The 23,687-nt window shown below is 35.3% G+C and overlaps 1 protein-coding gene across 24 annotated transcripts in view; it reads left to right on the forward strand.

The window, feature by feature from the left end:
- Positions 1–23,687, forward strand: part of AFDN (afadin, adherens junction formation factor) — a 194,755-nt gene that overhangs the window by 43,695 nt on the left and 127,373 nt on the right. For all 24 annotated transcript variants that reach the window (XM_074188039.1, XM_074188042.1, XM_074188044.1 and 21 more), the window contains exon 2: positions 19,933–20,128. In XM_074188039.1, coding sequence (XP_074044140.1) covers positions 19,933–20,128 — 196 coding nt within the window. The remainder of the gene's footprint in view (positions 1–19,932; positions 20,129–23,687) is intronic.

The raw sequence follows: 23,687 nt of genomic DNA on the forward strand, positions 1-23,687 counted from the left end.
ACATAACTTGTTCATCCATTTCCCAGTTGATGGACACCCCCTCAATTTCCAGTTCTTTGCCACTTGAAATTCCATACCTAAAGCACCTTAACTTGTAATACATGTTCATTGCCCAAACCATGAAAGGAAATATTTGCTCATTTTGGTATCCAGTAATACCAGACTAAAAGGCAATTCTAAAGGAATTTGATTTTTCACTTGTCTTGTGTGATGGAAATACCTTGGATGTGTGTAGTTGAATAATCCTCTTACTTTCCCCATTCGCCTCCCCTCCCCTTTCCCTCCCTTTCAAATTTGAACAAATTATAGAAAGAATACCTTGGGAAATTAAAGGTTTCCTGTGTATTGTCAAATGGTCAACTGCTGTTTCCTCCACAGGGAACTAAAGTGACTGTTACTTGCTTTGAAGTAAACTTAACTTTGCCAGAGATTGAGCAAAGTGTTTTTAAAAAGTGTTTGAAAAGAAAAGTGAATTGACCAAAGCTTATTAAATTAAATATACAATTAAAATTTTAGGTGTACAGGGGACCTCTTATTGCCCTGGTGAGTTTATAATCGGGCAAAGCGATAAATTAATTCATTAATGAAATAATTAATTAAAAAATAGTCTCTATATGTGTGTGTGTAATATATATTTATACACATTTTTGCAAAAATATCTATGTACGGGCCTATTTTTAAAAATTACCTTTTTTTGGGCGGGGCTCCTGGATTTCTGATTATCCCTCATTTTGTGGCCCCTCTCATTCCACTGTGCCACCTGGCTGTCCCAGTTTGCACCACAATTTCCATTAATATAAAAGACCAAATAAGTAAATGGTCCTATAAGGGCATTTATATTAAGACAAATTATGATATTGGTTTGAGTCTATACTGTTCTCTAATCCCATATTAGATCTATTTGAAAGTGGTTTTATATAGAGTATTTATATAGAGTATATAATCTCCAAAAGAATACTCAAAACTATAATAAAAGATTGGTTTATTTCAGGGACCCCCCCCAAATAAATAAACTTGCCACACAAAAGTATAATAAGGTATCTTAGGAAGTCAAAGGAATCCTGAAAATTGGTTTAGAGGGGAGCTTTTTGTAAAGAGACTAGCCACACAATGGTTTCTTTTAGTTGCTTTGTCCCCCGCCACTTCCATCCATTACAAAATGTGGAAGCTTATCAGAACTATTATCCATGATTCCCCTTAGGGTTTTAGGATTTTTGGTACTTCTACATTTACTAGATTGTTTACAACTTCATTAGTACAGTGTTCAGAAAAAAACAGTTCCAGACACTAAGTTGATCTTTATTCAGCACAGTGTTAATTTTTTTTTTGTTAAACTCAGATAATGTTTATTAATTTTAATTCTCTCAGTTGAACATGGTGGCACATGTCAATCCTATTGCTGGAGATCATCGAGGCTGGAGTTGAGCTTAGAAGTTCTGAGCTCCAGTTGTGGTAAAGCTGATCCAAGTGTCTGCATCAATTCCACCTGAGCCATTTGTAGCAGAGGGCCTCCAGACTTCTAAGGGAGTCTGAAAAGAGGAGCAAGTTAAGTAAATATTGAGATCAGGCCTACATGGCCATTGAATTTAGCTGGGTGAGGTATGGAGGTCCAGTCCCCTGGACTCCTTCAGTTTTCCCTCCCCACAAACAGAAATTTCTCAAAAAGACACTTAATAACTTGTACTATTTAAATAGTAGTTTATAAAAGCCATAGTGACATTGTGCTAACAGAAGAGTTCCCTCTGCAGTAGGGAATAAATTTCCTCACTTCACCCTATCTGTTTGTTTGGTTTCTGCAAGGCAGTGGGTCACCCTATCCATTTGTAAGTGAAGAGAGTTTTATCTAATTTTATTGCATGTTTATCAAGTATATAGTGCCTTTGGAGAGGGGATTCCTTGTGATTTCCATAGTGAATGAGAAATCTCCAGCATTTGCTTTGATGAACTTTTTAGTTCCTCTATATAAGGGTTTATATTGTAAGAGTAGAGCTCTCTAAAACAGCTCTTCTCTCTACCAATAAAAAAAATCATAGCAAGATTTGTTTTTTAGAGAGATTGTGATTTCAAGTAGGTAGGTCTTTACATGTGTTAGTTGTTCTAGTGAAGTCAATAAATATTTATAAATTACTATTCTGTACCATTGTGCTAAGTGATGAGGATACATAAAGATAAAAGAGAGTCCCTGACCCTGTTTACAGAGCTCATTTTCTAATAGATCTTCTTTTAAGTGGTAGAGGAGGCACCAACCTGCTTTGAAAGAGGGAATTTCCACATTTGGCATTCTTACAGTCAGTGAATCCCAAGGTCATTGATGTGTGGTCATAAAAAGACTACACAAGTAGTATTCTAATCTTTCATAATGATAATTTAAGTCTATTTTAACAATTCATCACTAGGTCAGATTTAATCAAGAGTTTCTAAATGTGAAGTTTTTCACTAATATGTAGGATTTACTTTAGTAAAATGTCCCCTATCTTATAATTAAAAACCAAAAACTAATAAATAATATAAATGAATAGATCACTAAAAGGAAGTTGAACTCAGCATAATTGAAAAGTCAATGAAGACTAGAGTACAGATAATGAAACACATCTCATAGGAGAGAGTCTGGAGACTTGTGAGACAGATACTTATCTACATGGTCAGATGTCACTATTAGATTTTTTTTGTATTTTTTTGCAAGGTAGTGGGGTTAAGTGACTTGCCCAAGGTCACCACAGCTAAGTAAGTATCATGTGTCTGAGACAGAATTTGAACTCAGATCCTTTTGACTTCAAGGCACTATTAGATTTTTAAACTTAATTTTCATTGACAGAAGGGAAGATCTGATGGTAGTGGTGAGAAATAAAATGTTTTGTGATATCAAGACAAATCATTAAAAGCAAAAGTTGGATAGTAGAGTACTTACCTACATTATTAAGGTAATTAACCCAATGTTTTCACCAGGATTTATCATGATTTGGAATATCATGGGTTAGAAGTAGATATTTGACATGTACATCAATAAGTATATTTAGAAATTAGAACTTAATAGGAGTAAAAGAGGTTCAAGAGGTTTGAGTGTTCTAAGAAAATGCATGAGCATTGACTTTTATCTTGGGGCTAGGGGTAAGAAACAGCAATGTTTTTTGAAGAAGAATCATATCTGATCTGGATCCTACAGGGCTGACAAGTCCTTAAAGTTGAGCAGTGAATACATATATAGGGGAGGGGTTGGGCTGAGATTGGGAACAATTAGTAGACCAGTTTATCTGGAATAAAGAGTACATGAAGCTGAGTAATATGAATTAAGACTGGAAAGTCAGGTTGGAACCAGATTGTGGAGGTCTTTAAATGCCAAGCTATGCTAAGTAATATTTTTTACTGAAAGCGAACAGGGAGAGAGCTGCATTCATGCTAAAGGTTTTTTACCTTCAGTAGGCAATTGAAGTAATGTACTTCACAGATTATTATTTTTTTATTTTGAATATTTCTTTTTCTTTTTTATTTTTTTGGCAAAGCAATGGGATTAAATGACTTGCCCAAGGTCACACAGCTAGGTAATTATTAACTGTCTGAGGTTGAATTTGAACTCAGATCCTCTTGACTCCAGGGTCCATGCTCTGTTCACTGAGCCACCTAGTTCACGGATTATTTTGGCATCAGTGTGAGGGGGGTACTGGAGAAGGGGAGACCAATTAGGAAGTTAATAAAGCAGCCCAGCTGAGAGGTAATGTGTTGGTTTAGGATCAGTTGTCCGTGATCTTGACCTATATTTCATTATATGTGATGATTGCTTGAATTAAGGTTTTTGCAGTGAGTCCAGAGGAGGGTAGAATTGATAGGATACCAGTTGGTTGGGTGTGCAGATATGGAAGGAAGAATGATACCACGTCTTTAGTTTAGGTGACTAGGAGAATGTACACACCAACCTCAGAATCAGAATAAGAATGAAGAAGGGGAAACGAATTCTTTTTGGAAAATAGAGATACTGATAGGATATATCTTAATTGGTCTTATTTCACTCAGTTTCTCCAATCCATCTCCTACAGCTCCCATCCTAATATTCCTAAAGTCTGACCATCTGACTTAAGAAAAAAATCAGTGGTTCCCTTACTTGTAGGATAAAATACAAACTTTAGAGCCTTTCACAGTAAGATAATGGCTCTAGTCTATTTTTTTCAGTATTTATTTACTTTTCTGTTCTGGTGTTTTTGGGGTTTTTTTTTTTTGCCCAAATGAATACAATATGTTCCTTGAGAGCAAAATTGTTTAATATTTTGTCTTTGTTTTCCCAGATCCCAGCACAGTGCCTGACTCAGCAAAGGCACTTAAATACTTGATGAATGAATGAATGAGATATTTAGCTGGAAACTAGAAATGTACTATTAGAATTCAGGATCAAAAATGAAAATAGAGATCAAGATTTTTAGTCATCTACAAAGCATTGATGACATTGGATTGAGTGGATAGTGAGAAAAGAGGATCAGACAGAATCCTGGGGGAATACCCATGCTTAGGCATCCGGAGGATCTTGATCAGCCAGTAAAAGATACCTGGAAGAAATAGCCAAATGGGTAGAATGAGAGCTGGGACAGAGGAGTAGAAGTGATAGTGTTTTAGAAGTCAGGTGAGGAGAGAGTGTTCAGACTAGGTTTGTAGAGATACACTAACTACCCTCTTGGCCTATTTAAAATTGTATCCCTTGTAACTGGTCTTCAGTGAAATACAGCCAGTCTAATTTCATATGCCATATGGTACAAAACAGTTTTCTAAGTGTCTATTGTTTTATAATGCTTTAAAAAATATTTCTTAGACTTCCTCCATCCCTTTTCTCTTTCCTACACATTGCCTGTCTCTTTCTAATTCTGACTTTGAAATACACTTTGTTTTAGTGTTATCATTAAAATGCATTTCCCTTTTTTTTGCCTTTGCTTGCCTTGCCCTTCCAGTCCTAAAAGTGGGAATTATTTCCTTTTTTTTTCTCTCATGGTCTTTAGGAATTTTCTTTCCTTCAAAAGATTTCAAAGATCAATTATAATGAAAGGAGGAGTTGTTAGTCTTTAGGTAATCTCAGGTTTTATATCTTTTTTTTTTTTTTTTTTTTAGGTTTTTGCAAGGCAAATGGAGTTAAGTGGTTTGCCCAAGGCCACACACAGCTAGGTATATTAAGTGTCTGAAACCGGATTTGAACCCAGGTACTCCTGACTCCAGGGCCGGTGCTTTTATCTACTGCGCCACCTAGCCACCCCAGGTTTTATATCTTTCAAAGATCTCTATCTCCCTAAAAGTTGTTTGAGGGCTGGGGAACCTGGGTAAGTCACTTAACCCTGATTGCCTTGCATCCAGGGCCATCTCTAGTCATCTGATTCATATCTGGAGCCACTGAACCCAGATGGCTATGGAGGAGAAAGTGACTCCCTCACTCTTAAGTCCAGTTCACATGCTTGTCTTCGCATCAATTCCCTGGTATGATCTTTTTTGAAAATGAATAAATTAAGTTACAGATAGTTAAATGTATAAAGCCTTCATCTTTTTTCTTTTTCTTTTGCAAGGCAGTGGAATTAATGATTTGTCTAAGTCACACAACTAAGAAAATATTCCAGGGCTGAATCTGAACTCAGGCCCTCCTGACTCCAGGGCCAGGAACCTAGCTGCCCACCTTTCTTATATCTTAATTATAGTTTATTCTTTAACAGCTGAGGACTTGGTTAGCATTCACTGTAGATCATTTCTTGATAATTTACTGATTTAAATTCATCCAAGAACAGTGAATGTACATGATAAAACTGCTGTCAAGAACAGTAATCAGGGGTGCCTAGGTGGTGCAGTGGATAGCACACCAGCCTTGGAGTCAGGAGTACCTGGGTTCAAATGGGACCTCAGACACTTAATAATTACCTAGCCGTGTGCCCTTGGGCAAGCCACTTAACCCCATTGCCTTGCAAAATCTTAAAAAAAACCATAGTCATTATTTGGAATTATGTGAATATTTGTTACAGATAATAGGTATTAAATGAATATTGGATATAAGTGAACACAACAATTTTGTATGAAATTAATAGATTGTGCTGTTGATTACTGTATTGTCTTAGAAGGATGTCCAACTTCTTAGGTCTTCTGGGCCATATTGTTGCAAACAGAATTCAGTACCCATTCCTGAATACAATGCATCCCACACCACCAAAGAGCACAGCTGACAAATAGTGGAAGAGAGGTTGCCAGCATGAATGGGCCTGACACTAGATTTTATACACCTTGTCTATGATATGAATCACATTTTCACGGGAATAAATATCATTTAAAAAAGAATATTTAATGATTTACCATTGCTACCTAAAATGTTTTTGTTAAGATTTAATTGCTTTTTCTTTAAAAAATGTGGTTCAATAGCAGCTGAGTATTTTGAAGGATTTTAGGACACAAATTACAGAATTTTAAAGCAAGGTTTTAAACTGGTATCCATTAACCTGGCATTTTGGTTTTTTATTTTTTTATTTTTCTTTTGAGAGTAGTGATACTCAATTGTTTTCAAAAAGACTTCATGTTAGGAGACACTAGTGTGCTGCTTTCCTAATTTTTTTTTCATTTTCCCTCCTTTCATGCTTTGTCCCCCATCCTGCTTTCCTCCCCGTCCTGAATTGGCAATGAAAGAAAAACAAAACCTGGTACAAACATACATAATCAAGCAAAACCAATTTCCTCGAATAACTTGTCCACCTGTGTTTATTCATTTCATTCTGTGTCAGTCTTACAAGTCTTTCCAGGTTTCTTTGAAACCTTTCTCATTCATCAGTTCTTACATTAAAATCTCTTAAGCCTTGCCTTCCCTCCCCTTAAGGCATTTTTGGGCATCTCCTCAGATTTCCATTCTTTGTTTGCTCAGAGACACTAAATATTTTTATGTGTCTTTAAGAATACTTTGCTTAGTACTCTATAACTCCTCCCTTAATCTATCTTCCCTCTATAATTTCCCCCTTCTCTCATGTTCCTCTTCCCTCCTACTTCCCTGTTGAGTGAAATGTTTTATACAACTCCTGTGTGTCTGTGTGTCAGGGGTTCAAGTGAGATTGAGGCTCAGATGGTAAACATCTCTTTCTGACTTATTTGTTGATAGATTTCTACTTAATAACCTACCTTGGTTATTAAATAAGATAATTACCCCTTACCTTTCTACCTTCCCCTCTTTTTCCATTCTTAAAATCTATGGGCGACCTGTGATAAGGAGATTCAAAGGGAACAGGTGTCACCTCCCCTTGTAAGCAAAACAATTTATCCTATTTTGTCATTGATGATTGTTCATTCATTTTTACTGTTTTCTTGTGTTTGAAATTCAGTTTCTTTGCTGCTCTTGTCTTTTCATCAGGAAAGCTTGGAGGTAGAGGGCAGCTAGGTGGGTAGCGCACTGGCCTTGGAGTCAGGAGGACATGGATTCAAATTTGGCCTTAAGACTCTTAAAAATTGCTTAGCTGTGTTGACTTTGGCCTTGCAAAAAAAAGAAAGAAAGAAAAACCAAACAAACCTCCCCCCAAAAAGAAATGTCTAAGAAAGCTTGGAGGTCTTTTATTTCATTAAAAATCCATTCTTTTGCCCCATAGGATTATATTCAATTTTGCTAATCGATAAATTATCCTTGATTGTAAGTCTTTATCCTTGGATTTCTGCTATAATATTCTAAGGTCTCTACTTCATAGTAGTAGCTGATAAATCATGTATCATGTGTGTAACTGACTGGTTCCTCAGCTTTTGAATTTTTTCTATTTTTGCTGCTCTGACTTGGGAACTCTAGATTTTGGCAGTAAAATTAGTCTGGGGAATTTTATATTTTACAATTTCAGAATTTTACAATTTCTTTTTGATTGGTAGGTTCTTTCTGTTTCTACTTTTCTGTTTTTTTTGTCTTCTGTAATTTCTACTTTATTGATTCTAGTTTTTTTTTCCTCAGGAATTGGTTATATCTGATTATTTCTTAGTTAAGTCTATATATTTTTTCCTAGTTCTTTCAATTGATACTTTTATTTTAAGACCCTATGTCATATGGGATTGAAAATTCTCTGGGTTATTAATGTCCTTAAATACTTAAATTCAACAAACTATAGCTATTATCTGCTTATTATGCTAAACTTTGGGATACAAAGACAAAAGGAAAAAACTGTTTTCTCAAAGAATCTACCTTCTAGTGGCAGATACAAATACGTGTACACAGATAAATAAAGATAATATCAGGTCCGGAGGGAAGGGACACTTAACAAACTAGGTTGACCATAGACTGTACATCTGAGCTGAATTAAAAAAAATATAGTTTTTAAAAAATATAAAGTTTCATATGAAACCATGAATCTTCATTATGTACAGCAGTGGTGGTTGTTGGTTTTTTAAATAAAAAATATATATTGAAGAAAATAGTGATAATAATGTCTTGCTGATCAGTTTGTACCTTTCTCAAATTCCACTGTCTTTTGTGTACTTGTAAATAAATGATTAATTGACATTGGAAGCAGAAACAAATACAAGACCTTCTCTTGTAACCAGTAAGTATAATCAAGCAAAATAAATCCACACAATTGCTATGTATGTCTGAAAATGTAAGTCTCTTGTCAACTCTACACCAGATAAATGGCATAGTAGATACACAGTACTAGACCAGGAGTTAGGAAGACTTCTCCTTAGTTCAAATCTGGCATCAGTCACGGATTAGCTGTGTGACCCTGGACAAGTGCTGTTTTTTAAAAGGAATTTTACATTATAAATTTTTTTAAACAATTTTTTTTCTCATCCCTATTCCATTAAAAAAAATTAAAACAAGACTCTTCTTATAAATGGCTAATCATTTCAGTATTTGTTTTCTTTTGAATTATAGTGGTCTCTAAATTGTTCTCCTGCCCTTATTTGCCTTTCTGTCAGTACAGAAAATTTTATTAAGCTTCCTTGAATTCAACATTTCTGAAATTATAATCTTGATTAGAGAGCTATGTCTTTCATGGAGGTTTGTTTTTTATACATCTGTTGAGAAAGGTTTTACATCTTTTAATACATAAAACTGTTTTAAAATGTAAAAACCATTTTTAACTCCTGAGCAATATGAAAATAATTCAGTAGTCTTCTGTATTTGTCTCAGGCCAGAATTTATCTTCCCTTGAGTAGATGAAATAGTTCATTGAAGACATAAAGGTCAACGTTGTGAAGGAATGAGGAGAAAAAGCTTTGTCATAAATAGCCTTTCTCTAATAAATATTAATCAAAGGTTAGAAACCTTAAAAAATGACAAACTCATTTTGAGAATATGCTCCAGAGCATGTTAAGATGTTAATGAAAGAGAAATACAAATTAAAACAGATTTCATCTCATGTGCTGCAGATAGGTAGAGATGATTAAAAAAATGAAAATAGCTGCCAATGGAGTGTTTCTAGGACAATAAGAAACTAATGCCCTGTGAACTGATCCAGCCATTCTGGAGAACTATTTGGAATTACACCATTAACATTTACCTATTTCAGGTAGGTGATCTGAGAGCTGGCCTTGTAGTCAGATGGCCCGCTTATAATAATAATGATGATGATGATGGTAATCAACATCATCATCATCATCATCATTATTATTATTATTATGGCATTTATAACATTTAATTTGTGCTAGGTATTAGGCTTTGGGATTTATTAAGATTATCTCATTTGATCTTCTCAATAACCCTTGTGAGTCAGGGTGTTATTTTCCATCAGTTGTGGAGACTGAGGCAGACTAGATAAGAGACCTATCCAGGTTTCCACAGCCGAGGTCTACTGGTGCTTTGTCCACTTACTGACCCTGTGACTGGGTAAGTTGCTTAATGTCTTAGTGCCCCCAGGAAACTATAAAGTAAGACTATTAAGTTTCTGCGAAATGTACTAATCTTCATTGGTAAAGGAACCAGAACCTCCCAGAACTGATAAAATCTCAGAAAAAGTTCTTCCTACGGACTCCCTTCTAGTGATCCCCCCTTCCCTCTCCCACACAAAAAAAGGAAAAAAATAAAATGCAAGGAAGGCACTGTGCTAGATTTGGGGGATATAAAGATAAACAAGAACAGTCCTTGTTTTTGGTGATTTCACCTTTCTTTTACTTGGTATCATGAATACCAGTGCAGATAAGTAAGTTGGAAACTTACATTTCTGGAGAGTGGATCATTGGAGGGGCATTGTATGCTTCTGAAAAACCTAGTGGAGCCCCAGCTTGCCCTAAAGGGAACTTGGAATTCCAGGAGTGCCTTCCATAGCAAGAAGGGCCAACTTTTACAGAGGCACAGAGCTAAGGAGATTGGTTGTGGTCTATAGAGAATTGCAAGCAGGCAAGTTGGAGCCAGATTGAGAAGGACTTCAAGTACCAATATGAATTCAGATTTTATCTTAGAAGCAAAAGGGAACCACCAAAGCATCATCAACAGGGAAAGTAAAAAATAGCATGTGCCTGAGGAAGGTCCAGGTCCATTTGGCAATTCTATCAGAGATAAAAGAGAGATCAATTAGTCCAAGTGAGGTGATGAAATTCATTTTGGATATGAGGATGTATCTGAGTTAGACCTTGCAGATGTCTGCAGTTGTGAACTGCAGAAGGTGGTGGTGACTTTGACAGAAATAGGGAAATAAAATGGGTTTGTTTTTTGTTTTGTATTAGAGAAGTGGAGGAGACAAATATGCATAATGTGCTTTGTTCTGGACATGTGTTTGAGGTTCATATTGAACATCCATGTGAAGATGCCTGTCAATTGGTGATTTAATTGATTGCATAATGTAGTTTGTAGTTGAGGAAAAGTAAATAAAGATGATTCTGAGATTTAAATGTGACTGTAGATGATGGTATTGGTTTAGATAGAATTAGGGAAGTTAGCTAGAAGCTTAAATTGAGTGGAAAGTTAGTAAGTTTGATTTTGTACATTTTGCCTAACTCAGTGTCCTCGCTTATAGTATCAAGTTATACTTCTTTCTAGGAAGAGATTGGAATTCAAGTCTTCCAACTCCAAGTCTAGTGAGCCACTAAAATGCCCCATTTTAGTAATTACCATATTTTTCATATATATATATATATGTATACATATATATATGAAAACATATACACATGTATATACACACAACACAAATGATTAAGTCCTTTTTTTCCTCTTAATCCTGTGAAATCAGCTTTTCTAAAATCTTGGGTACATTGCAGATTATGCTAAGTTTTTTTCCTCTTCTTCGCTGTCACAAATAAATTCTTTTATGTTGGAATGATTTCCCTAACCCGTCTTTTTAATCTTTTCTTTCCTGGAGACCATTATATTCTTATTTCTAGGTTTCAGGTACAAAATGGAATTTCCCTTCATTGGTTCCATCATTTTTTTCAAGGATGAAAATTGTCATTAATTCAAAGCAGGAAATTATTGGCTTCCTTAATTTTGGGCAAAGAGAATTCCAGCAGAAGTTCAAAGAAATGAAATCTTCCATTGCTACTATGTCCTGACTGCCAGAGTTATAATCATTTCCCAGACTTTTTTTTTAAGCCCCTTCTCATCCATTTTATATTTATTTCTATATAGTCTTTACTGGCCAAATATATGCTTTGAAGAATGTTCAGTTTGCTGGCCTAACATGACTAAAGTTTTTGGAATGATTCACTTTTAGTTCTTAAATTTAATCTAGTCTGCTATTATCAAGATGTTGATTACTTTGTTTTGGGGGAGATAGAAAATTTTGATACAATCCCTGCCATCAAGGATCTTCCTCTAATAGGGGAGATGATTGGTCTAAAATATTTAGACAAATTAGGGCCTTAAGTGTACAAACAAGACTCTTGTAGAGTTTAGAAGAATGAACCTTGGCTTCCTTCTTTTTTGGCAGGGATGGGTATATCTCTGGGTATGTTTGAGAAAAGGTATTATGGAGGAGGAGTACCTGCTATGGTAGGGCCTAAGAATCTATATATGTCAGTATGCAGAGATATGGAATGTTTGCCTTTTCATATCTAGGACTGTGTGTGTGCAAAGGCACCAGTAGTATGCAAGTATGGGATGTAGTATCACCTGGATCCTTCTGACCCTGACATCTGTAACTTAAATCAATGTTTTTGTAAATAAGACCTAAAATAATTCTTTTTTTGGTAGAGGCAATGGAGGATTAAGGAATTTGACTTTCGTTCTGATACTCAGTCCCTCATTTTTCTTAAAATTAATAAGCCATAAATTTAATTTTTAGCAGATGCTCTTATGAAAAACTTATAAAAATAATTTCAACCTGAATTTCTTTTAAGCTCTTAGGCTTTTGCTCTTTATATTGCAGTGTGTGTGTGTGTGTGTATTGCTGCATACTAAATTTTTTAAATTTTTTTATCTTTTTAGGTTTTTGCAAGGTAAACAGGGTTAAATGGCTTGCCCAAGGCTACACAGCTAGGTAATTATTAAGTGTCTGAGACCGGATTTGAACCCAGGTACTCCTGACTCCCAAGGCCGGTGCTTTATCCACTACGCCACCTAGCCACCCCCTGCATACTAAATTGATTTGAATTCATTGCTTTTGAAAAATAGCCTTTTGGGGCAGCTAGATGGCACAGTGGATAGAGCACCCACCCCCTAGTCAGGAGTTCAAATCCAGTCCCAGACACTTAATTTACACACAGCTGTGAAAAGACAATGATCAATGTTGGAAGGGATGTGGGAAATCTGCAACACTAGTGCATTGTTGGTGGAGCTGTGAACTCATCCAACCTTTCTGGAGAGCAATTTGGTATTATGTCTAAAGGGCAATAAAAATGTGCATGCCCTTTGATCCAGCAATACCACTACTGGGTTTTATACCCTGAAGAGATGATGAAAAAAGGTAAAAACATAACTTGTGTAAAAATATTCATAGCAGCTCTGTTTGTGATAGCAAAGAATTGGAAATTGAGTGAATGTTCATCAGTTGGGGAATCGCTGAACAAATTGTGATGTGTGTGTGTGTGTGTGTGTGTGTGTGTGTGTGTGTGTGTGTGTTTTGGAACACTATTGTTATTTTAGAAAACAGGAAGGATGGGAACTCAGAAGCCTGAAAGAATTTGCCCAAACTGATGCTGAGCCAGATGAGCAGAACCATTAGAATATTGAACACCCTAATAACAACATGGGATTGATGATCAACCTTAATGCTCTTGGCTCATTTCATCATTGCCACAATCGGGGGCAATTTTAGGGTATCTGCAATGGAGAATACCATTTGTATGCAAAGAAAGAATTGTGGAGTTTAAACAAAGACCAAAAACTATTGACTTTAATTAAAAAAAAACCATATCTTTATTATGTAATTTTGCTGTCCCTTATATTTTATTTTTTCTTTAAGGTTATGATTTCTCTCTCAACACATTCAATTTTGATCATTTTATAGCATGGAAACAGTGTAAAGGCTATCAGGCCTTCTGGGGGGGAGTGAGATGGGGGAAAACTGTAAAATTCAAAAAACAATTTAAAAAATTACCTTGCTGTGTGACCTTGGGCAAGTCATTTAACCCCATTGCTTTGAAATAGAAAATAAAAAAAATAATCTTTGTATAATTGAAATGGAACTTTTTCCTTTTTGCTACTATATAGATGTTACTGTGAAATAATACATGTAAAAATGTTAAAATGTATTTTAATTGTTCAGTGAAACACTGAAAACTGGTTAGTTTTTTTTAATTTGTGACATTGTTGATTTTCTATCTTTGTAATAATCAGACATAAAAATGTTTGTAAAGGTCCAGAGATTATTTGTTTTGTCTTCATTAAGGTGTTTTGGTTATGCTTATTTATATGAAGTGATTATCCTCATCTCCTCATTCTTCTCTCCATCATTGCCCCCAATCAGTTGCCCCAATCTTGGCATTTCTACCTTACAAATACCTTTCACATTCATATTCTTTCCACTTATAAAAATGCTACCTTAGTTTTAGGCCCTCATTACTTCTCACTTACATTACTGCAACCTCCTAAGGTGCACCTCTCAATTTTCTTACTATTCCATTCCATTGGACATACTACTACCAAAATAATTTTCCTTGAGCATTGATCTGCTCATGGGACACTATTGTACCCAGTAGTTTTTTTTAAAATGTTATTTATTTAAGGCAATGGGATTAAGTGACTTGTCCAAGGTCACACAGCTAGGCAATTATCATGTGTCTGAGGTCAGATTTGAACTGAGGTCCTCCTGACTCCAGGGCCAGTGTTCTATCCACTATGTCACCTAGCCATCCATGTACTCAGTATTCTTTTTTTTTTAAGTGTTTAATAATTATTTTTATTATTTGTCCTAAATTACAATTATCTTTAAAAAGCAAGCAAGAAATCAAACATTTAGGGGTTATGTACCAACACTGTGCAAAGTATTTGGGAGTTCAAATGCAGTCCAAAAGAAAAATAGTTCCTGCCTTCAAGGAATTTACATTCTAATGGACGAATAGAAGAAAGATAAAAAGTGTGGGGGGAGCACACTCATAAGACTTGGCAGAAAAAATGAGAGTCGATAGTGCATCCTGGAGTAACTGATTTAAGACAAGGCTGAGTTGGTGTCTTCATTAAAATAGAAGTTCTGTATTCAGTATTCTTCAGTGACTTCCTAAAGCCTCTGGATAAAATACTTTGAACTTTTACAAACATTAACAGCTTGGTCCTAACTCTTGACACTCTGATTCTTCCAAACTGGCCCTCTTTGTTGCACCCCCATGACACACCATAACTGGTGTCCTTGGAATAAGTACTTAATAAATACCTGTTGGTTGTTTAATTATCCTGGATGTTAGGGAAGGACACCACAGAGTATCTTAATTCCATGGAGTTCAAAGCAAGCTGCCCTGTGTAAAGTCTTCCATCAGAGGAGAGATGTATTAATAAAAAGCACTAGGGAACATTTAATTGAGGTTAGTGGACATGAAGTTATGCGCCACATACAATGGCATCATCTTGAAGTATTTAGGAAGTTGTTGAGAATGACCCAGGGTTGGGTATCAGCAGAAAAACAAGGAGACAAGAGATGTGAGATTTTTGATGGTACTTAAAGGAAGCAGGGAAGCCTAGAGGGCAGAGAGGAGGAGGGTCTTATGACTACCATGGGGGTGTGGATTTAGGAGGTTTAGACAGGATGATGGAAAAGAGTCCTGAAGTGTAGGAGATGTTTAGGAGAAGTTACTAGGGAAAATAAATTTCAAAGTTCAGAATCTTAACTAACAATGAATTTTTTGATTGTTGCTTACTTACATTGATGATTTCTACCGATTTGTGTGATCTCACACAAATTACTTAACTAGCATTTCTTGTGCAAAAACCAGTGTTTCCCTCCAGCTCCAGAGTTTTTTAACCCTAATATTGTCGATTCCTATATCAGGGTTTTGTAGTTGACATCAAATGAATGAAATCATAGATGGTTTTTAGTGGTTTGTTGCTGTATGCGCCTTAAGTCTTCCATATCCTGGATCGAGTTTTGGACTTGGAGTCTGTAGTACTTAATTACTGTAAGGTTTCAAATCTTATTCTAGAATCTAGATTCTAGTATTGCTATGCTTTTTACTAAGTCACTTAACATCTCAAAGCCTCCATTTCCTCTGAAAAAAATGGGTACCTCTTTGAGTCCCTACTTCATAGGGTTGTTAGGAAGGTACTTAAAGAATACCGTATAACTAGAAATAAATTATTGGATTTCTATGAAGGCAAGATTTTTTATTCTGTTTGTTTACTCAGCACCCTTGTTTTGTATCCTCTTACTTCTTTCCACCTTTCCTTTCCTACAGGAACTCAGTGGTCTGACTATAGAAAATCAGCAAACTGACCTAGGGCTGCTTTTCCTCATTTTTTTCCTGGATCCTGGGAAAGTTTCATTTTTCTTAATGATGTCTATCTTAATTGTGTTATGTGAATTGACACCAATGAATTTTTCCCCACTCAGAACAATTTTAATGATTTTTGTTAGTGCAGTTTTAAGTGTATTTGAAGAGGAGATCTTCAACTAATATTTTATTAAGCCCTACCACGTACCAGTGAATGGGAATACCAAAAAAAAAATCCCGTCCTAAAATTTAGAATCTGTTGAGTGGGGGTGGGATAGACTAAGCAGAGCCATGTGATTTTCTGTAGCATATGTCTCTGAAAGATATTTGTGACTGAATCATTTTTATTTGGTATGTTGGTATAGCAGAAAGAAAAAGGCACTATAAACCTGGAGACTTGAATTTTTATGTGTGACTTTGATGTAGCAGTCCCAAGTTGGACCTACAGAGGTCCAATACTTGCAAGAATGCTCATACAATACACTGGTGTCAGAGACCTGAAAATTTGCCAGGATACATCAATTGATAAGTGGCATCTTTGGAATCCAATATAAAATCTTAATGGCATGCAAAGACTTTCATGACATTCCCTCTTCTTCTTTCTCTCCTTCCTACCTTTCCATCTCCCAACATATTCATTCTGTGACATTGGTCTCCTTGCCATTTTTTTTTTTTTTTAGGTTTTTGCAAGGCAAATGGGATTAAGTGGCTTGCCCAAGGCCACACAGCTAGGTGATTATTAAATGTCTGAGGTCGGATTTGAACTCTGGTACTCCTGACTCCAGGGCTGGTGCTCAGTCCCCTGGCCCACCTAGCTGCCCCTCCTTGCCATTTCTCAAACAATCTTTGGCTCCTTACATTTTCATTGATTATCCATGCCCCATGGCAGGAATGTGTTCCCTCCCCAGATTTGCCTCTTGGTTTTTCTGGTTTGTAGTCCAACTAAGATCTCACCTTTTATAGGAAATGTCTTTCCCATCTCCCCTTAATTCTAGTGTCATTTATCTATTGATTAATTATGTCTTATAGCTTGTTTCTTCATATTTTCTCCCTTATTAAACTATAAGTCCCAGGACTATCTTTTTTTATCCTCAGCTTTTAGAACAGTGCCTAACACATAGTATGTCCTTAATACATTTTCATTTGCTATTTGTATGCACATAAATAACATGATGTATTTAATCATTACTCTCTAAATATTTTCTTAAATAATCATTTCTTCTACCTGTTTCCCATTTGTAAAAATTAGATTTTTATGGAACACCCTCCCCCCAGCCTTAGAAATTCTGTTTTTATGCAGTTTCCTGAAACAGCTATATTGCATTCCATCCTCAGATAATCCTTCAGTAAGTAAAATTCCTGAATTTAGCATTGTGAACCTACTCCTGCTTCACCTCGACTAGAGAGTGTTGTTCTGGCGCCATCTCTGGGTAAAGAAGGTGAGGTGGCGCACTACACCTTTAAATTCAAGGCTCTTCTCTACTGGTCAAATAATAAATGAAAGTTCAGTTTGTAGCATTGTAACATAGTGGACTTGGAAGGCCTTAGTTTGAATTTCTCATCTGCATCTGCTTGACTATTTGTTCATGGGGGTATTTTTTGTTGTTTGGCTGTTGTTTTTTTAATTTGTGAAAATGGCAATTAATGTTCATAGATTTAGAGCTGGAAGGGATCTTAGGACCACCAAGTCTAGCCTCTGAATATTTCAGATGAGGAGACTGAAGCCTAAGTGACTTGCTGGTATTTGAATCCATGTTTTCCTAACTCCAGTGTCATCTAGTAGTATACCTGCCTCTTTACATTCTTCATTCACATGATGAGATAATATTTATAAAGGGTTTGTAAACTTATGTGTAAATGTCATTATTAAAATTTTGTCCTCTTACTTAGAAGTAGTATGTTGAAGTAGATGAGTGTTCCTTCCCTCCCGCATTTGCATTTGGAAAGCCTGTGTTAAAGTTCTGCCTTCAGCTCTTATTAGCTAAGTGACCTTGGACAAGTCTCCTTCTTTCTTCTTCTCACTGTGCCACCTAGCTGCCCCGGCAAGTCTCTTCTTGATTTTAGCAACTCTGAGTCCAAGCTCATTTGTAAATCTGCAGGGAATTCTCTGGCCAAGACAGGCTTCTCTTTCCCCAATCTATTCTTGCTTTTAATGAAAAACAGAGAAGCATAAACAACCACTGCCTGTTTAGAAGTTTTGAAACTGCATGATGAGAGGTGGGGTGGGGAGGGGGGTGGTGTTAGGAGGATAGAGTTAATAATGACACAAGGTTATAGTACAGGCTGAATTATGAGGCACTTTATGATTGTCACATTATTGCTATAAAGATCATTGTGGGCTTGAGTGATCCAGGAGATATCCCAAAAATTAACTGAGGAATGGAGCTTCACCTGGACCTTGAAAGTTCCAAAGAATTTATATTGCCATTCCAGATGAAGGGGAGCAAAAGGACAAACTTGGAAGCCTTAGTTTGTTCAGCATAACAGTTTGGTTGGGCGCAAATGATAAGTGTAGGAGAATATTGAAACATAAGGTTGGGTAAGTATGTGAGGGTGAAATTAAATCTGTAGACTATAGCTATTTTTGAAGAGAACTCAGCTGGAAGGGATGGGGAGCAACTTAGGCAATTCAATGTTTAGGAAAGTCAATGTAGAAATTGTGTACAAGGTAGAATAAAGAAGGAAAAGTTAAGAGACAGAGTTATGCTTTTCCTTTTTTTTTGTATCTATTTATAACATTCTGCTAACCATTTCCTTCTCATCTAAATAAAAAAAAAGCTACTTAGTCCAGAAAGGAATTTATTCCAAAAAAGTTTTCAGAGTAACAAAGTAGAGGAACATAGATCTATTTAGCTTTTACCTATTTAAAAAAGAATTTAGTAATTGATGTTTGGAATGGTAACTCTGAATGATTTTTTGAATCATAAAGAAAAAATTAAATTGTATTTCTAACTTTTATGTCCATTGAACTTATTAAAGCTCAGTTCTTTTTAAATGGTGATCCATATAAGTGACATAATATAATGCCCCCCACTAATCAGAATATCTGTTCACTTAATTCAAGAAATAATTGTTGAATTTTTACAATTCAATAAATAAAACACCTTCTTAAGTAGTGATTCTAGATAAGTAAGAGTTTAGGCAAACTCACAGTAATATTAATTAAATTTCACATTGAAATCAAAATAATGTCATTTGAGTATAAAAAACAAGGGACTCTGTCCCTGCCTTTTCCCTCATATCCTAGCAGAAGAATTTTGTTTCTTAATTCATATTTGCATTCCTAATGTTTAGCATATTTCCTTTCATATAATATGTTCTTAATATATGTGTTGTAAGTAGATAGAAACTAAATTACAGAGGACAAATAGAATTGTTTTAAGTTTTTAAAAAGGAGAATAATCTTATCTCAGCTAATTAGCTTTGCAGTAATCTAATTCAGCAGATTTTTTTTGAGAGCCACTATATGTTAAGACATTACTAGGAGATGGTTGATGGAGACTTTTTTTCCCCCTTGTCAAATTCAACAAGCATTATTCTGATTTTGTTTGGTCCCACTGGTTAGAAGTTGCAGAGACTGAGTTTTCCTTGACCTAGGAGAAAAATTTACTAATATCTTTCAAAAAATGGAATGAGTTGCTTAGAAAAAGAGAGTGTGATCCCCATTTGTAGCTCTTCAGGGACAAATTGAACTAGATAATCCATGAGGTAAAAGTACCTTTAAACTTTGATTCTTTAATCTGTTGGCAGCTTTTGGGGTCTTTTTTTTAATGCCTTATGTTCTGTCAGACCTTTTGTATTCATCCTTAGTAACCTACCCTTTTTCTTTATTGATAAGAATTATGTGTGGAATAATTGTCCCCACTACTTCCACATTACCTTCCCAAAGCAAAAATTACTAATGAAGCAAGAATTTAGAAAGTTTGAGCCTTGTATCTTCATGGTATTTGTTAATAAACCAGAGTGGTGTTTGGAGTGAAACAATATTTTTTAGAAATTTCCTCAGTTTTTTAAATGTTAATTTATATATCTTTTAGAACTAAGATATTTCTGATTTTAATGAAATAGATCAGTCTATGGAAAACCTTTTCCTTTATCATCATTCAAATAATGATTCTCAAGGTATAATGTCTCCTCTTAATCCCTCAGTAACTGAAAACTTTTTATTTTTAGGATCTGGAATTCCATGGAGTAATGAGATTTTATTTTCAAGATAAAGCTGCTGGAAACTTTGCAACAAAATGCATTCGCGTCTCTAGCACTGCTACAACTCAAGATGTCATAGAAACTCTTGCAGAGAAATTTCGACCTGACATGAGAATGCTGTCATCTCCTAAATACTCACTCTATGAAGTTCATGTCAGTGGAGGTTAGTGTATCTTGTTTGGGTTGTATTTGTTTTTTTCTTTTTGTAAATAGTCCACATACCAGCATAATTAATGGTGTAGGTAATATACTAATTTCATTTTACTTGCATGCTTTTAAATGTTTATTAAATGTTGTTAACTGAGAGCTGAGAGATAAAGAGAAATGAGTGGTTTCTGATTTTAGGTGTTGAAGGTATTGTAAGGGAAATAAGATATATAAACAAATAATTCTCATACAGAATAGATCTGAGACAAATACATAAGGTACCTACACTTTTAGTTTTTTGCAAGGCAATGGGGTTAAGTGGCTTTCCCAAGGTCACACAGCTAGGTAATTATTACATGTCTGAGGCCGGATTTGAACTCAGGTACTCCTGACTCCAGGGCTAGTGCTTTATCCCCTGCGCCACCTAGCTGCCCCGTACCTACACATTCTTAACATTCTAAGGAGAATGATATTTTTACCCAGAGCAGTGGGGCATGGAAGGAAGGAGAAAGTATTGAAAAGCCATGGGAACTAGGTCTTGAATGTAGGGTAAGAGTTTCAAAAGAAGTTGGAGTTTGGAGGGGTTTTAAATTGACAAAAACTACTTTAGAATTGGGCAGTATTGATATAGAAATATAGCAAAAATAGATGTTAGGAGTCTTATAACTTTTTGATACTTATGACATTATGATATATTTTTATTAGAAGTAGAATATTGTTTCTTTATGTTAATTGATTTTTTTCCAGACTAGTTAATATAGAGATCCTGCTTTGGTGTCTAGAAAGTCACATTGTAGTTAGGAACATTTGATGTCAAATTCTTCCTTTTGAGCATGTCATTTAACCTTGAAGTGAATTGAGATAATTCTTTGAAAAACTTTAAGGTTCAAAGGAAGTGCTGATTTGCATTGGAAGAGGAAATTTCCTCACTGAATTTTCTACATCATTAAAAATAAAATTATGAACAATAAATAGCTTAACCTATCCTTATAATGAAACTTGTTTGCCCCATCGATCACCTATACTAATGATATGTTATGCATTTTTGGGAATTCACAGTTTTAAGTAAAAGATAGCCTTTAGTTCTGAATAATTAATATTTGCATCATAGTTGAACATGATAATGTCATGAGGGATAAGCTTTAAAGTAAAATTTCAGTAATCTTAAGCAGTATGTGTTTAGCATCTCTTTGAAGTAACATTTTTTGGAGGGGTTGGAGAAGCAATACTACTATAATATCTCTTTTTGCAAATAATTTGCTATTTCTTACCCATCTTATTACTAGAAGTATTAAGTTTAAATGTCAGTAATGTTCTAGGGTAGATGATATTGGTACTAATATGACTCATTTATATAAATAAATAGAAGTTAAGTATGAAAGAAAACAGTTTCTTGCTTTTAAATTGTCTCTACTTCTTTTTAAATGCTCAGAAAATGTTAACCTAATTTTCTCAAATCCAAGAAAAGATAATACTTGCTAGTAAAATTTTTAGAATGTCAAATGGATCAGTAGTTTTATATATTTGTTTTCTGCTGACCCCATAAGGCTACATTGGTTCTAATTTGCTGTCAAAACCTTCTGTATTGCATTCTTTCCCCATTTGGATATGAGCTCCTTGATAATCAGGGACTGACTTGCTTTTCTGTTGGAGTTCATTGAAATTTGTAAAGTGTTTTACATATATCTTCTCACTTTATCCTCATGAGAACACTGGGATGTGAGTGCTCTTATTCTTATTTTATATTTGGAAAAAATAAGACTGACTTATACATAGTCATACAAGTTAGTAAATATCTTTTCTATAAAAAAATAGTCTGATTTGAACTTATATTTTTCCAATCAAAGTCTAGAGGTCTACTGCTTTATGCATAATAATAAGTGTACATTCATTAAGATTTTCTTTAACTACTATAAATAAGGTGATATATGTTCACATCAACCACACTACAGACACACAGTGGGCAGTGCCTGAAATTAAATTGCAGGATCACAGGATCTTTGAGTTTGAGGAGTTATAGCAATTATCTAGTCAAACTTCTATGTTAAAAAGAATCCTGTTAAGTGTCCAAGAAGTGTTCATTAAGTCTTTGCTTGAACCCCTCTCACAGTGGATACTTCACTAATTCTTGAAGGAATAGCTCTTTTGGACAGCAATTTTTCTTTCTTTCAGGTTTAACTGTTTCTTTACAACTTCCATTCATTGTTCCTATTTTTCTCCTCTGAGTCCAAATCTAATCCTGCTCCACTTGTGACAACCTTTCAGATACTTGAAAAATAATTTTTATATTCCCTCTGAGGCTTCTCCCTGCCTAAGTAACCTCAGTCCCTTCAACTGATTGTATGTGACCTAATCTTAAGGATCTTTGCTGACTACTTTTCCTTCCTTTCTGTAGTTTTTTATCAGCTTCTTAAAAAGTATTTTCCTGAGCTGACCATAATTATCTAGATGGATCTAAGACTTAATTAACTTCTTTTGACTGTTGTACTATACTGTACTGACTCATTGAATTTATAGTCCATTAGCCTTGCATGTCATGAGAAGGGGACTGAAAATCCTGATACAAAAAAAATAAATTGTTTAGCACATAATTAAAACTTTGCAGCCCTATTTAGTAGTAGGAATTTTCCTTTAACTATCCCATATTTTTCAGATGTATTATCATACTTCTTTTTCTTACCACACGTTTGCTTCTTTGCTTCTAATTCAGTTTTCTTTTTTAACCACTAATTTTGGAATATTTCAATAGGATTTTTACCAAATATTTTCCATACTTTTTTTAAAAGGTTTTTGCAAGGCAATGGGGTTAAGTAGCTTGCCCAAGGCCACACAGCTAAGCAATTATTAAGTGTTTGAGGCTGGATTTGAACTCGGGTCCTCCTGACTTAAGGGCTGTTGCTTTATCTACTGTACCCCCTAGCCACCCCTCCCATACTCTTTTGACAAGCTTCTTAAATCCTCTGTGGCTCCATTTACCTGGGGTATACATACCGCTTCAAGCTAGAAAGGCATTCAGTTTAATGACAGTTGAAAGGATTGGCCTTGCTAATAAGAACTTAGAGCTTCATATAACAGAAAGTTGACCACCAGTTATTGGATGTTTTGCTCAGTGCAGTTCCCTAGAGAGGACATGAGTAAAATCCTGACAGTATCAAAATAATGGGCATAAATAATCACTTTTTATTCACATTCACAGTTAACCATCTTAATTCGAGTTTCCTCATTTTTCAGTCAAAATAGATTTTAGCTTGTGTTTCCCTCTGTTCCATTTCATTATACAAAATCGCCCAAGTAAATCTTACTTAAATATATTTTCTATTCCATCATTTTGTTGTTCCAGGAACATTGCCTTTGAACAAAAGTTAATGCTTCATTTAAGGGTAGCTGGAGGTGCAGTAGATAGAGCAGTGCCTTTGAATCAGGAGGACAGGATTTGAATCTAGCCTCAGTCACTTGATACTTAGTAGCTGTGTGACTTTGGGCAAGTTATTTGACCTTGTTTGCCTTGCATCCAGGGCCATCTCTAGTCAGATAGATTCAGATCGGCACTGGACCCAGATGGCTCTGGTGGAGAA

The sequence above is a fragment of the Macrotis lagotis genome, chromosome 5 (assembly GCF_037893015.1).
Source record: "Macrotis lagotis isolate mMagLag1 chromosome 5, bilby.v1.9.chrom.fasta, whole genome shotgun sequence".
Taxonomy (NCBI): Eukaryota; Metazoa; Chordata; class Mammalia; order Peramelemorphia; family Peramelidae; genus Macrotis; species Macrotis lagotis.